This window comes from Bison bison, unplaced genomic scaffold, assembly GCF_000754665.1.
Source record: "Bison bison bison isolate TAMUID 2011002044 unplaced genomic scaffold, Bison_UMD1.0 scf7180017854774, whole genome shotgun sequence".
In the NCBI taxonomy this organism is placed as follows: Eukaryota; Metazoa; Chordata; class Mammalia; order Artiodactyla; family Bovidae; genus Bison; species Bison bison.
This window is the reverse complement of record NW_011485347.1, coordinates 17,228-29,468: the sequence shown is the minus strand read 5'-3', so window position 1 is coordinate 29,468 and position 12,241 is coordinate 17,228. Positions and strand designations below refer to the sequence as shown.

Here is a 12,241-nt window from a genome sequence, read left to right as displayed (position 1 = left end):
ACAATGCTCAATAAATGTCAGCTCCTGTATAAGAGCTGCTTCTCTCAAACTCATAGAACCAAACGAAATTCTAGTTGTGATTGTTGTTTTCCCCTTGGTCATGCTCCAACTCACCTTTTATTTTTTTATTAACATATATATTTTTTTATTTGCCTGCTATGGGTCTTGGTTGTGGCATGTGGGATCTAGTTCCCTGACCAGGGATCGAACCTGAGCCCCCTGCGTTGGGAGTATGGAGTCTTAGCCACTGGACCACCAGGGAAGTCCCTCCAGCTCACCTTTTAAATGAGTCACCATCATTCTCATGACATCACTCTTGGGGGCCAAGCAAACATCTTCCAAAGTCCTGCTCAGATCCTCCCCAGAGGAAGACCAAGTTCAGACCCTGCAGAATTTCTTCTCCGATTACAGATTCCTGGGCTCACAGCTATTTTCCAGAACCCTCCTTATCAGTAAGAGGCAGGGTTGGTTGCTCAGGCAACAGCCAGTGGCACAGTAGACCTTTGACCTGGACCCTAAACTCTACCTTCCGGAAGCCCTGGCTACTCCTATCGTTTCTCCCAAGTTTATTAATTTAATTCTCATTTTATCTGGCAGTCTGATGCCTTTCTCGTGGTTATACACACATTTTCTGTTCCTAAGCAAGTCTTAACCACTCACTTATATGTTCTTGATTTATACCTAATCTTGGGGGAACACATCCTCTTCTGTTTTTATTAAAATTTCCAACTTCTCCTTTCTCTCTTCCTACTTTAGGGAGAAGAGGATGACTTCCTTTTTTTTGTTGTTTGTTTTTTATTTTGGACAGCCACAGCCCCACCACTCACTGGGCTGATAGCTTTGAACAACCTACAGATCCTTCTGAGGTTACATCTGTGAAAGCAGAAACTAAAAACATCTCCTGTGTCAATTCTAGAGGGAATTAAAGCAGGGGTCCCTACCCTGTGGGATCCAATGCCTGGTGATCTGTGATGGAGCTGATGTGATATTAATAGAAATAAAGCGCACAGGGGTCCCTACCCTGTGGGATCCAATGCCTGGTGATCTGAGGTGGAGCTGATGTGATATTAATAGAAATAAAGTGCACAGTAAACACAATGCACTTGAATCATCCTGAAACCGTCTTCCCCCCTTGGTCTGTGGAAAAATGACCTTCCACGAAATTGGTCCTGGGTGCCAAAAACGTTGGGGACTGCCAGATTAAAGTGATAACTTGTCCCCAACATGTGAAGGATTGAAATAAGACTGTATGGTCATTGCCCTGCCCCCACGTCCTCTGCCTGCTTTCTGCCTGTGGAAAAGTTAGTCAAAGGGTAAGTTTAATCAGAGAAATGAGAACACGTGAAAACAAAGGAAAGCAGTCAAAAGGAGACCAAATAATAATGTGGTCATAAAGCATCCGGAGAAGGCAATGGCAACCCACTCCAGTACTCTTGCCTGGAAAATCCCATGGACGGAGGAGCCTGGTGGGCTGCAGTCCATGGGGTCGCTAAGAGTCGGACACGACTAAAGGACTTCACTTTCACTTTTCATTTTCATGCATTGGAGAAGGAAATGGCAACCCACTCCAGTGTTCTTGCCTGGAGAATCCCAGGAATGGGGGAGCCTGGTGGGCTTCCATCTATGGGGTCGCACAGAGTCGGACACAACTGAAGTGACTTAGCAGCAGCAGCATAAAGCATCGGAGAAGGCAATGGCACCCCACTCCAGTGTTCTTGCCTGGAAAATCCCATGGACTGCAGCCTGCAGTCCATGGGGTTGCTAAGAGTCAGACATGACTGAAGCGACTTAGCAGCATTAAGCACAGTCGAGGACACTTAGTTCCTTCTCAAGGGCTGTAGATATTATCCTGAGCCATATTCTGTGAGCTGTCTTGAAGATCCTGAAACTCCAGGTGGAGAAGTTAACTACATGATGGCCAGACTCTACCCCGGACATGAGCTGCCACGTTTCTGGGCATTCTCGCCAGCTGGTTCTGACACCTGTCTGCTGTTGGGGGCCGCTTGTGAGCACTGAGTGTCATTTGGGCGTTTTGCCAGTTGGTTCTGACATCTACCATTGAGGACCATTTTGGGGACATGTGTGTTTGGGACTCTACGGGTCACCCTCGGAGAGAGTTTATGACTGATCTGTCATTTGGTGTGTGAGTGTGTATTCCGTTTGTGTGGTTGGTACTCTTGTTGCCTTATGTAAAATGGGAAATTCAGGTTCAATTCATTAAGAAAAATTTTAGCTGTGAAATCATGACCAAAAATATGATTTTTTGGGACAATGTGTGGCAGCAATATTCTTCAGACTCCAGAGAAGATTGGTTAAGATGAAACTCTTGAAATTCCAAAAACCCAGTTCTTTTTGCATATGTAGTTATAGAAGTCTAGTTTGATAAAACTCTTTTATCAGACCCTGGGAAAACAAAAATATGCCTAGGAGAAAATCTGAAGTTAATGCTTATCATGTCCTTGAAATACAAACACAGTCCACTTTGCCTGGATCTTCAGCCTTGGGTTAAATATAAAACTTCAAGCCAAGGAAAAAGAAAAGATAGAAGCCTTTTAAAACTGAGAATGTAAATTTGACTATTCTATTATCCATAAAGTGATAAGTTTAATTGCAATGCCTAATTCAATAAATGTAAAAAGATGAAGCAAAGAGATCTCTGTCTGGACGTTTGTATGTCTCAATATGTGTTTTTGCCATTAGATAATATTGCTGAGGTTAATTTGTAAAGAGGCTCTATTTAATTGGCCTTAAAAAACATAAGTGCTTACAAATCAAACAAATCTAAATTTACCTACTTTTGTCTTCTCATAAGACCAAGAGGGAAACTAAAGAGGTTTGGGCTTATTAAACACGCATGATGTACCATTAAAGAAAAATTATGCTGTGAAAAATGTATACTTCTAGATGTATGAAATATATCCTTAGGTCTGCAATCAGAAAATGCTGGTGTATCAGTTCAATCACTTGGTTTTGTTAAGGTTCCAAGGGTTAAAAATTGTGACATGTAAAAATGATAAGGGAAACATTTCTATGTGTAAAACAAGTAGAACATGTGTTGCTGGCGAAGAGAAAGGATAAAGAACAGAGGCATTTTTGGAAAAAGACGATAATTATTTTGTCCTACAATTGTTTGTTTCTGGATGAGAAAATAAAGAACAAAGTTGTTTGGATCCAGAAAATGATAAAAGACTTTATGAAAAAGGAACTTTGAGGAAAGAATTTTGTATGTTGTCAGGATTAAGATTAGACTGAATTTAATTGTTTATGAATGTTATTAACACTAGGCTGATGCAAGGCTGAACTTTTTTTTTTTTTTGTCTCTGTTAAGAAAGCAGAGTTCTCCTAGAATATTGATCTGATTTTGATAACAGAGACTGCTGATGGAAAGTAATTGTTTTGTTTCTAATCATACTTCTGACCCCAATGTTCAGGATGGAAACACTGCCCAATAAAGCTGCGTCAGAGTATAACTATTCGTGATCTGTAAGACTGCTGGCTCTAAGTTTACCGCTTAAAGCACACATACAGTGTCTGTGTGACAACTGGGTAGAGATGATAAAATGAACGGCCTCTAAAACATTTCTCTGTTAGCATACCTCTGAGCTTGTTCATGCTATCTTATGAAATTTCCCCCAACGTGGACAACTAGGCGATATATAAACAAAAAGGAGGCCAAGTGTGGAAGGAGATGGCTGGGCCCAGAGCAGGCAGAAAAAAGAGCCACTCCGGCAGTGTTGGGAAAATACATGGATTATCAATGATTCCTATCAAAGGAGTCACAATTAAAAGGGGGAATGGATGGAAGAAATGTTCACATACTGGGGTATGCGGAAGTCATTCTGGCCTATACATGATTTAATTTAAATTTTAGGCTAACCAAAACAGCCTGTTGGGGACGCCAGCAGTGAGAATGAGTCCTAACCACTGACCGCCAGTGAGGTTCTAGGAGTTTGCTTTGTCAACTGAATTCTCATTGTCACAGTTTGTGAAATAATTTGACAACAGCCCTTAGTTCTTAACCTGTGGGCATGTCTACCAACCAACTGATGCTTGCCCGGAATTTCCAATATACTCAGTGGTGAAGTGCCTTCACCCCTTCAGGAATCCTTCAGGCTCATGCCTAAGACATCTGGAGGGCTACCTATTTGAAGCCTGAAATCTGCCTGAGACAGGTGATGATTTCCTGTGAGCCAAGTTCTTGTGCAAGAAACATGTTGCAGTTGGCATCCGCAACATGTTTCCGGAAAGTGTGGGAAGAGGGAACTGCACTGCCCAAGAAAACTGTTCTTGCCCTCACTCTGGAGTACGAGGGGTGGTGAGGCACTGGTCATTCCAGCTTTTCCCCTTTCTGTGGCTGCAAAACAGAAGGATCCGTGGCCAAGCTGACATGCTATGATGCTCTCCAAACTACTTCTCCTTCTCTGCTTCAGTAAGTCTCACAGGGCCATACATCGAGAACACAGAAAATAAGGTAACTGGTGACAAGTTTACATTGGGCTTGGAGAGAGAAATGACATCAACTTTAGTTACTGAATGCATATCATGTGTCGGAAATCGGAGTGCAATATACATGTTCCCTCTAAACCAGTGCTTAACAAACTGGGATTGCTCTTGTCCCAGCTTTGTTTGGGATGTTTGCTGAATACCTGAACTTTATAGGCTTTGTGTTTTTCTTTTATTCTGGCTTTGTGTTTTCTTAAGATTGACTCACACTGTTTTGCTAACATAAAAATATATGTTAGAGGCTCTATATCAATACCATTAATAAAAGTCCAGTGTCACATAGAAGGTAACTATAAAAAAAATGCAGCAAGATAATAAACGTGAGAAGATGCTGTGTAATGTTCCATGTCAAGTTTCTGAGCCTGAAATACATGATTTCTTTATTAGAAGGGCAATCAGCCATGATCAAGATACATTGGAGGCTAGTTTCAAATAGACGTCTTGTTGATATCATCAAAGGCAATATGAGAGTGCTCATGGCACGCTGTCATGCAGGAATTTTTTTTTTTTTAAAGAATCTTTTCATTTTGATTTGGGGTATAGCCAATTAGCAAGGCTTCCCAGATGGCTCAGTGATAAAGAATCTGCCTGCCAATGCAGGAACCTCAGGAGATACATATTTGATCCCTGGGTTGGGAAGATCCCCTGGAGAAGGAAATGGCAACCCACTCCAGTATTCTTGCTGGGTTAAGACCATGGATGGAGGAGCTTGGTGGGCTACATACAGTCCATGGGGTCACAAAGAGTCAGACACGATTGAGCGAGTGAGCACGTACAGCCAATGAACAACGCTGTGATAGTTTCAGGTGAACGGTGAAGGGACTCAGCCCTACATATACAGGTACCCGTTCTCCCCCAGACTCCCCTCCCATCCAGGCTGCCGCACACCGCTGAGCAGAGTTCCCTGTGTCTATAGTACGTCCTTGCTGGTTATCCAGTTAAATACAGCAGTGTGTGCACGTCCATCCCAAACTCCCTAACTATCTCTTGTCATGCAATGCTTTAACCATCCTTCCTTCCACCTAAAATCATCACATCACAGTGGACTATATTCCACATTTGGGAGGCACCTCTTTGATCCTTCCCCAGACAAACAACCAACCAGCCAAGCCAAGCAAAACCCTGCAAGAGAAGATCAGGTCCGCATCGACAGCTTAGGACTCAGATGTGAGTTTGCAGAACCAAGGGGCTTGCTTCAGATTGCACAGGTGGTATGTGAGGAAGCCAAATTCAACCCCGAAGGGTCTAGCTCCCCAAACGATTCCACTCAGGCACGATGTTCAGTTAAGAGGAACATATCCACGTGGTCTTTGGTATGGAAGCACCCTGGGCGTGCCTGATGGGACTTGCGGGTTGGAAAATGCCCGAGGAGGGAAAAGATACATGGTTCAGAATGTCCCCCGCCCTCCAGCTATGCAGCTAGGAGGTGACACATGACGAGTATTTCCAGAAACCAACAAGGCTTGGTATTCACAGCAAATCTGGAGAGGAGAACTCGCCTCCGTGGGGGCCTTTGCACTTGGCTTTCGGCTATCATGCCAACCCACTCCAGTATTCTCGCCTGGAGAATCCCATGGACAGAGGAGCCTGGTGGGCTACAGTCCACGGGGTCGCAGAGAGTCGGACATGGCTGAGCGACTAACACTTGAACTTCCTTCACTTCTCCTATCATCATATATTTGTGATGGCCAAACTGCTCCTCATGTTCCTCACGTCAGAGGCTGTTTTAGAGACATGTCTTAGCTGTGTTTTCAGAAGGAAATGCAGGGCTGTAGCATGTTCGCTGGAGACGCAGCTCCTGCACACACCATCTGGGGGAACTTTGGGAAAACCACTCCAATATCTGAAAGCTTCCTCATCTTTCAGGCTTACCTTCACAATCAGGGTCAAGTATGCATGACATTCTTGGGCGGGCTACAGGCCATGGGGTCACAAAGAGTTGGACACGACTGAGCCACTAACACAGCATAGCACATGCGTGGCAGAACACACATAGTGTGTGCTCAGTAAGTGCTAATTTCTTAACTAATTAATTTTTAAATTTTTGTCTGTGTTGGGTCTGCTTTGCTGCGTGTAGGCTTTCTCTAGTTGTAGCCAGTGAGTAGCTTCTCTTGTTGTGGAGGGCTGGCTCAGTAGTCATGGCACACGGGCTTAGCTGCCCCACAGCATGTGGGATCTTCCCAGACCAGGGATCTAACCCATGTCCCCTGCACTAGCAGGAGGATTCTTTTTTTTTTAACTGGAAGCTAATTACTTTACAATATTGTACTGGTTTTTGCCACACATTGACATGAATCAGCCATGGGTGTACATGTGTCCCCCATCCTGAACCCCCATCCCTCAGGGTTGTCCCAGTGCACCAGCCCTGAGCACCCCTTCTTATGCATCAAACTTGGACTGGTGATCTATTTCACACATGGTAATATACATGTTTCAATGCTATTCTCTCAAATCATCCCACCCTCGCCTTCTTCCACAGAGTCCAAAGGTCTGTTCTTTACATCTGTGTCTCTTTTGCTGTCTCACACATAGGGTCATCATTACCATATTTCTAAATTCCATATATATGTGTTAATATACCGTACTGGTGTTTTTCTTTCTGACTTACTTCGGCCTGTATAATAGGCTCCAGTTTCATCCACCTCATTAGAACTGATTAAAACGCATTCTTTTTAATAGCCGAGTAATACTCCATTGTGTATATGTACCACAGCTTTCTTATCCATTCATCTGCTGATGGACATCTAGGTTGCTTCCATGTCCTGGCTATTGTAAACAGTGCTGGCAGGAGGATTCTTAACCACTGGATCGCCAGGGAAATCCAAGTACTACTATTTTATGTTTTTTACTCCTTTTCTTTTTCTGGCCACGCAGGGCAGCAGGTGACATCTCAGTTCCCCGACCAGGGATCGAACTGGTGCTCCCTGCAGTGGAAGTTTGGACTCTTAACCACTGGACTGAGAAAGAATTCAATGTTTATTATTCCTTTTATCATTCAGTCCCCTCTGACCTGCTTGGACATTGATTCCATTAACAACTGCTTCCGGAGATCTTCTAGCCTTTGAGCTTTTAAAACCTTCTCCTTTCAACCATTTGCAAGTATGCATTTCAGAGGTATTCTGGGCATTCACAATGTTGTGAAAAGCATCAGCCCACACTTTTTCATCATCTCCGACATAAACTCTGTACTTGTTAACCAATAACCTGTTTCCTCTTTCTCCTCAGCCCCTGGTGACTTCTACTGTACTTTCTGTCTCCATGAATTTGCCCATTTTAGGTATTTAAGTGGAGTCATAACCGTATTTGTTTTTTCGTGTGTCTGGCAAGTTTCACTTAGCCTAATGTTTTCCAGGTCCGTCCGTGTGGTAGCGTGTATCAGAACCTCATTCATTTTCATGGCTGAATAGTATTCCATTGTGTGTATGCACCTCATTTTTGCAATCCATTGATCTTTTGATGGACATTTGGGTCTTCTCACCTTTTGGGTATTTACTATTCTGCTTTTTTCAAAACATGAAATGCAATATTTTTGACTGACTCATGCAATTTTAGCTCAAAGGCTTGGTAACTTCCCTCTTTCATTGCAAGACACAGAACTATTTAGTCCACACAGGGGTAAAAAAGAGGAACTCTCTTAGCCACACAGACCTAACCAACATCTGTTGAGTTAGATCTATCTCTCTTTTTTAATAATGTTAGAAAACAGGCTTGATATCAGTTTTAAAGCGATATTGCTGCTGCTGCTCCTAAGTCACTTCAGTCGTGTCCAACTCTGTGCGACCCCATAGATGGCAGCCCACCAGGCTCCGGCATCCCTGGGATCCTCCAGGGAAAGAACACTGGAGTGGGTTGCCATTTCTTTCTCCAAAAGAGATGTTAGCACTCAGGTAAACCTATATCTACCACATCCAGGCATTAGTGGTAGTATGTGTGTGTATACATACACACTTTTCAGATTCTTTTCCTTTACTGGTTATTACAAGATATTGAAAATAGTTCCTTGTGCTATTCAGTAGGTCCTTGTTGCTTATTTTATGTACAGTGGTGTGACCCTGTTCATCCCCAGCTCATAATTTATCCCTCCCTTCTCTTTCACCTTTGGTAACCATCAGTTTGCTTGCTATGTCTGTGGGAACTAGGAGCCCACGGGCAGCACAGCCAAAAAGAGAGAGAGACAGAGAAAAGTGTGGCTCAGGTAGAACGAGAGGGTAAGAGGCTCGGGGGCATTCTGCAGAGCCGAGAAAGGTCCTGGGGTCTTGGGACGTGAGCGCAGCCCTGGAGAAGCCCTGAGGGTCGGCGTGGAGGAGCTGGGAGCAGAGCAGGGCCCAGGGTCCAGCGTAGGGACTGGCGCGCTCCCGCAGGCGGGAGCCCCAGGATGGCCCCTGGGGACCAGGAGGTGACCACGCAGGCTCCAGGCTGGTGTCTCTGTCTCATTCCCTGCAGGGCTGTGTATCGGCCAAGCAGACCGAGGAAGAGCTGGTGAGTGGTTCTTCATGGGCCCTCAGGATCCTCCCTCCCAGGGGCCCCCACTTTCCCCTCCCCTCCATGGGCTTCCTGAGAGCAGGTGGGTGGGGTGCCCCCAGACCTGAGACCCGCTTCCTTCCAGAGGTGCTTCCCAAGCCCTCCCTCAGGGCCTGGCCCAGCTCGGTGGTCCCCGACGGGAGCTCTGTGACCCTGCGATGCGGGACTCCCACCAGGGATGTAAGCTTTGCTCTCAGGAAGGGGGCACGCGTCTGGGAGATGGTCCAGTCACCCGACTCCACAGAGGGCCGGGCTGAATTCCATCTCCCCGATGTAAAGTCCAGCCACGCGGGCGAGTACACCTGCGAATACCACAGGAGGGGGAACCCCCACGTGAGCGCACGGCCCAGCGACGCCCTGCTACTGCTGGTGACGGGTGAGGGGGCACCTGGGGAGGACAGACGGCCCCGGGGCCAGGGGAGGAAGAGGCGGAGAGGGGGTTTCCCCTCCAGGGCTGTTGGGAGGGGAGATGGAGAGAGACAGGGACAGAGGTGATGCCTTGGTTTGATCCAGGGCTCCTAGGAGGGAAAAACCTTGTTGGAGTCAGGCAGAAAGAGCAAGAGGTCATTCACACGTCCCACAAGGAGCCCCTGCCAGGAGAACAGGGCAAGTGGGGCACCCAAGGCTCCCCTCTCCGTGACCTCAGAGTCTCCCTTCTCTCACAGGGTATCTCCGTCAACCTTCCCTCCAAGCACACCGAAGGGGGCCAGTGACCGAAGGACAAGAGGTGACCCTGCAGTGCCAGAGGCCGGCCGCGGAGCTGGGGCCGGTCATGTTCGCCCTGCTCAAGGCAGGAAGCGCAGCGCCGGTGCAGGTCCGGGCGCCGGCCGGGCGGGAGACCGACTTCTCCCTGCGGAACTTGAGCGCCGGCGACAGCGGGAACTACAGCTGCGTGTACTACCAGGCCAGGGCCCCTTTCCGGGCTTCACAGGCCAGTCCTCGCCTTGAGATCCGGGTGGCGGGTAAGGTTCTGCGGGATTTGAGGGCTTTTTTTTTTTTCCAGTTGAAATGAGTGAGTGACTTACCCTTTGGCTCTCGTTTCTACTCCACTTGCACTTCTTTTTTTTAAGTTGATTCATTTATTTACTTTTGGCCGCACTGGGTCTTCAGTTGCTGCCCCTGGGCTTTCTCTAGTTGCACGGGCTGGGCTTTGCCGCAGTGTGCAGCCTTCTCACTGCAGTGGCTTCTCTCCTTGTGAGGCACAGGCTCTGGGGGCTCCAGTGCCGTAATTGTGGTGCATGGGCTGAGTGGCTCCACTGAATGTGGGATCCTCCCGGACCGGGGATCGAACCTGCCGTCCCCTGCATTGCAAGGCGGGTTTTAAACCCCTGGACTACCAGGAAAGTCCACCCTATCTCCTCTTTTTAATGTCTTTTCTTTCCTACTTTCTACTCCTGTTTTGTTGTTGTTGTACATTATTGGTCAATTTCTCCTGCTTTTCTTCAAAGTGATCAAACCCACCATCCTCAGAATGCCTTCTACCACTCTCGCATCTCTTAAAGTTTGGTTTATCCTGGTGATCTTGATTTTATTCTCAAGAGCAGTTTTTGTTGTTGTTGTTCTCAGAATGTGGTGATTTCTCAATGTAGAGAAACGGATGCAATGTCTTTCCATATCTCAGGTCACTTACTGTTTGAATTTCGCTGAGATGATTTTGCTTCCTGGCAGAATTTTGTTCCACTGAATGCTACAGACTTTTCTTTTCTCAACTTTGTCAACTTCTCTCTTTCTCTCTTTTTTAAAATTTATTTTTATTTATTTATTTGGCTTCACTTAGTTGCAGCACACAGGATCTTTAGTTGCAGCATGTGGGGTCTAGTTCCGTGATCAGGGATCAAACTCAGGCCCCTGGCATTGGGAGGGCAGAGTCTTAGCCACTGGACCACCAGGGAAGTCCCCCATGTGAATGTTTATGATTAGAAATCAGGGTCTGTGTGCTCAACCCCAAGATGGGGAGAGGGCTTACTGAGCGAGGTGGTGTCATTACTTATTTCTCCTGGTGGCTTTTGCCTGCAGGGAACACTGCTGGTGATGGTTTAGAGAAGAGCTTGGCACTGACTGGGATGTGTAGGGGGAAGACACGAACACAGGCTTCTCTTTAGGAACCAAGACCAATGCCAGGCTGGAGCCCTTCTTGGCTGAAGCGGAGATCCTCCAAGGTCCAGATGCTGGGCTCAGTTTTCTAGACTCACTGCCGGCATGAAGGTCTGTGCGATGGAGGGGGAAGCAGATGGAGCTGCTGAATTATTTCAGTGCTTTGTGGAGCAACTTCAGTTTTTAGAGTTGCTCCTAAGGCTGTGTGTGTGAAATCACTTCAGTCGTGTCTGACTCTTTGTGACCCCATGGACTGTAGCCTGCCAGGCTCCTCTGCCCATGGGATTCTCCAGGCACAAATACTCGAGTGGGATGCCATTTTCTTATCTCTTGATTCCTGATTTATGGAGGTAGAAGGGAAAAAAGGAAATGTGGGAAAGTGGAAATGTGATAAAGAACAAATAAATGGAGACTTCACTGGTGGGCCGGTGGCTAAGACTCTGCAGTCCCAATGCCGGGGGCTGGACTTGGTTCCCTGGATCCTACACCCAGCAAATAAGATGTAATACAGCCAAATAAATATGAACAAAAATGACAAATAAGTGAAAGACAAATGACAAGGCAGAGGGAATATAAAGAACAGAGGAGGCAGGCAGAAGCACTGCAGTGTTTATTTTTTCCATGATTAAAACTTCAGTGTTGGTGCAGCTGACCACCGGCCAGGAAAACCGGCGGCTGTATGAGAGTCACTCTGGGTAGAGGACACCCCTGCATGGTCCATGCTGATCCACTTCTCTCTTTTAGCTTCCCTGCCTTCCATAACCTCGGATTACACCACGGGGAACCACATCAGACTCGCTCTAGCCGCCGTAATTATGGTTATTGCGGGGGCTTTCCTGCTCGAAGCCTGGTGTAGGCAGAGGCACGTCCGCGGGGAGTCAGGTAAAAGCGAAACAGTCCTGAACATCTCTTTTCATGGGCCACTATCGTGATACAGGGGCTAGACTCCATAGTCTGCCATAGAACTTGTTCTTTAAAAATTTTACTTATGTGTCTGCACTGGGTCTCAGTTGTGACCCTCGGGAATCTTTAGTTGCGGCCAGGGGGGCTCTAGTTGCCTGACCAGGGATCGAACCCGGGCCCCCTGCATTGGGAGTGTGGGGGTCTTAGCCACTGGACCCCC

The 12,241-nt window shown here is 46.6% G+C and overlaps 1 protein-coding gene across 1 annotated transcript in view; it reads left to right on the top strand.

Annotated features, from left to right (window-relative positions):
• The window catches only part of TARM1 (T cell-interacting, activating receptor on myeloid cells 1), a gene marked incomplete at both ends in the record, with an annotated part of 15,398 nt that extends 3,398 nt beyond the window's left edge, over window positions 1-12,000 (top strand). The window contains 3 exons of the mRNA XM_010857198.1: window positions 9,110-9,400; window positions 9,690-9,986; window positions 11,863-12,000. Coding sequence (XP_010855500.1) covers window positions 9,110-9,400; window positions 9,690-9,986; window positions 11,863-12,000 — 726 coding nt within the window. The remainder of the gene's footprint in view (window positions 1-9,109; window positions 9,401-9,689; window positions 9,987-11,862) is intronic.
• Window positions 12,001-12,241: the final 241 nt, after the last annotated feature.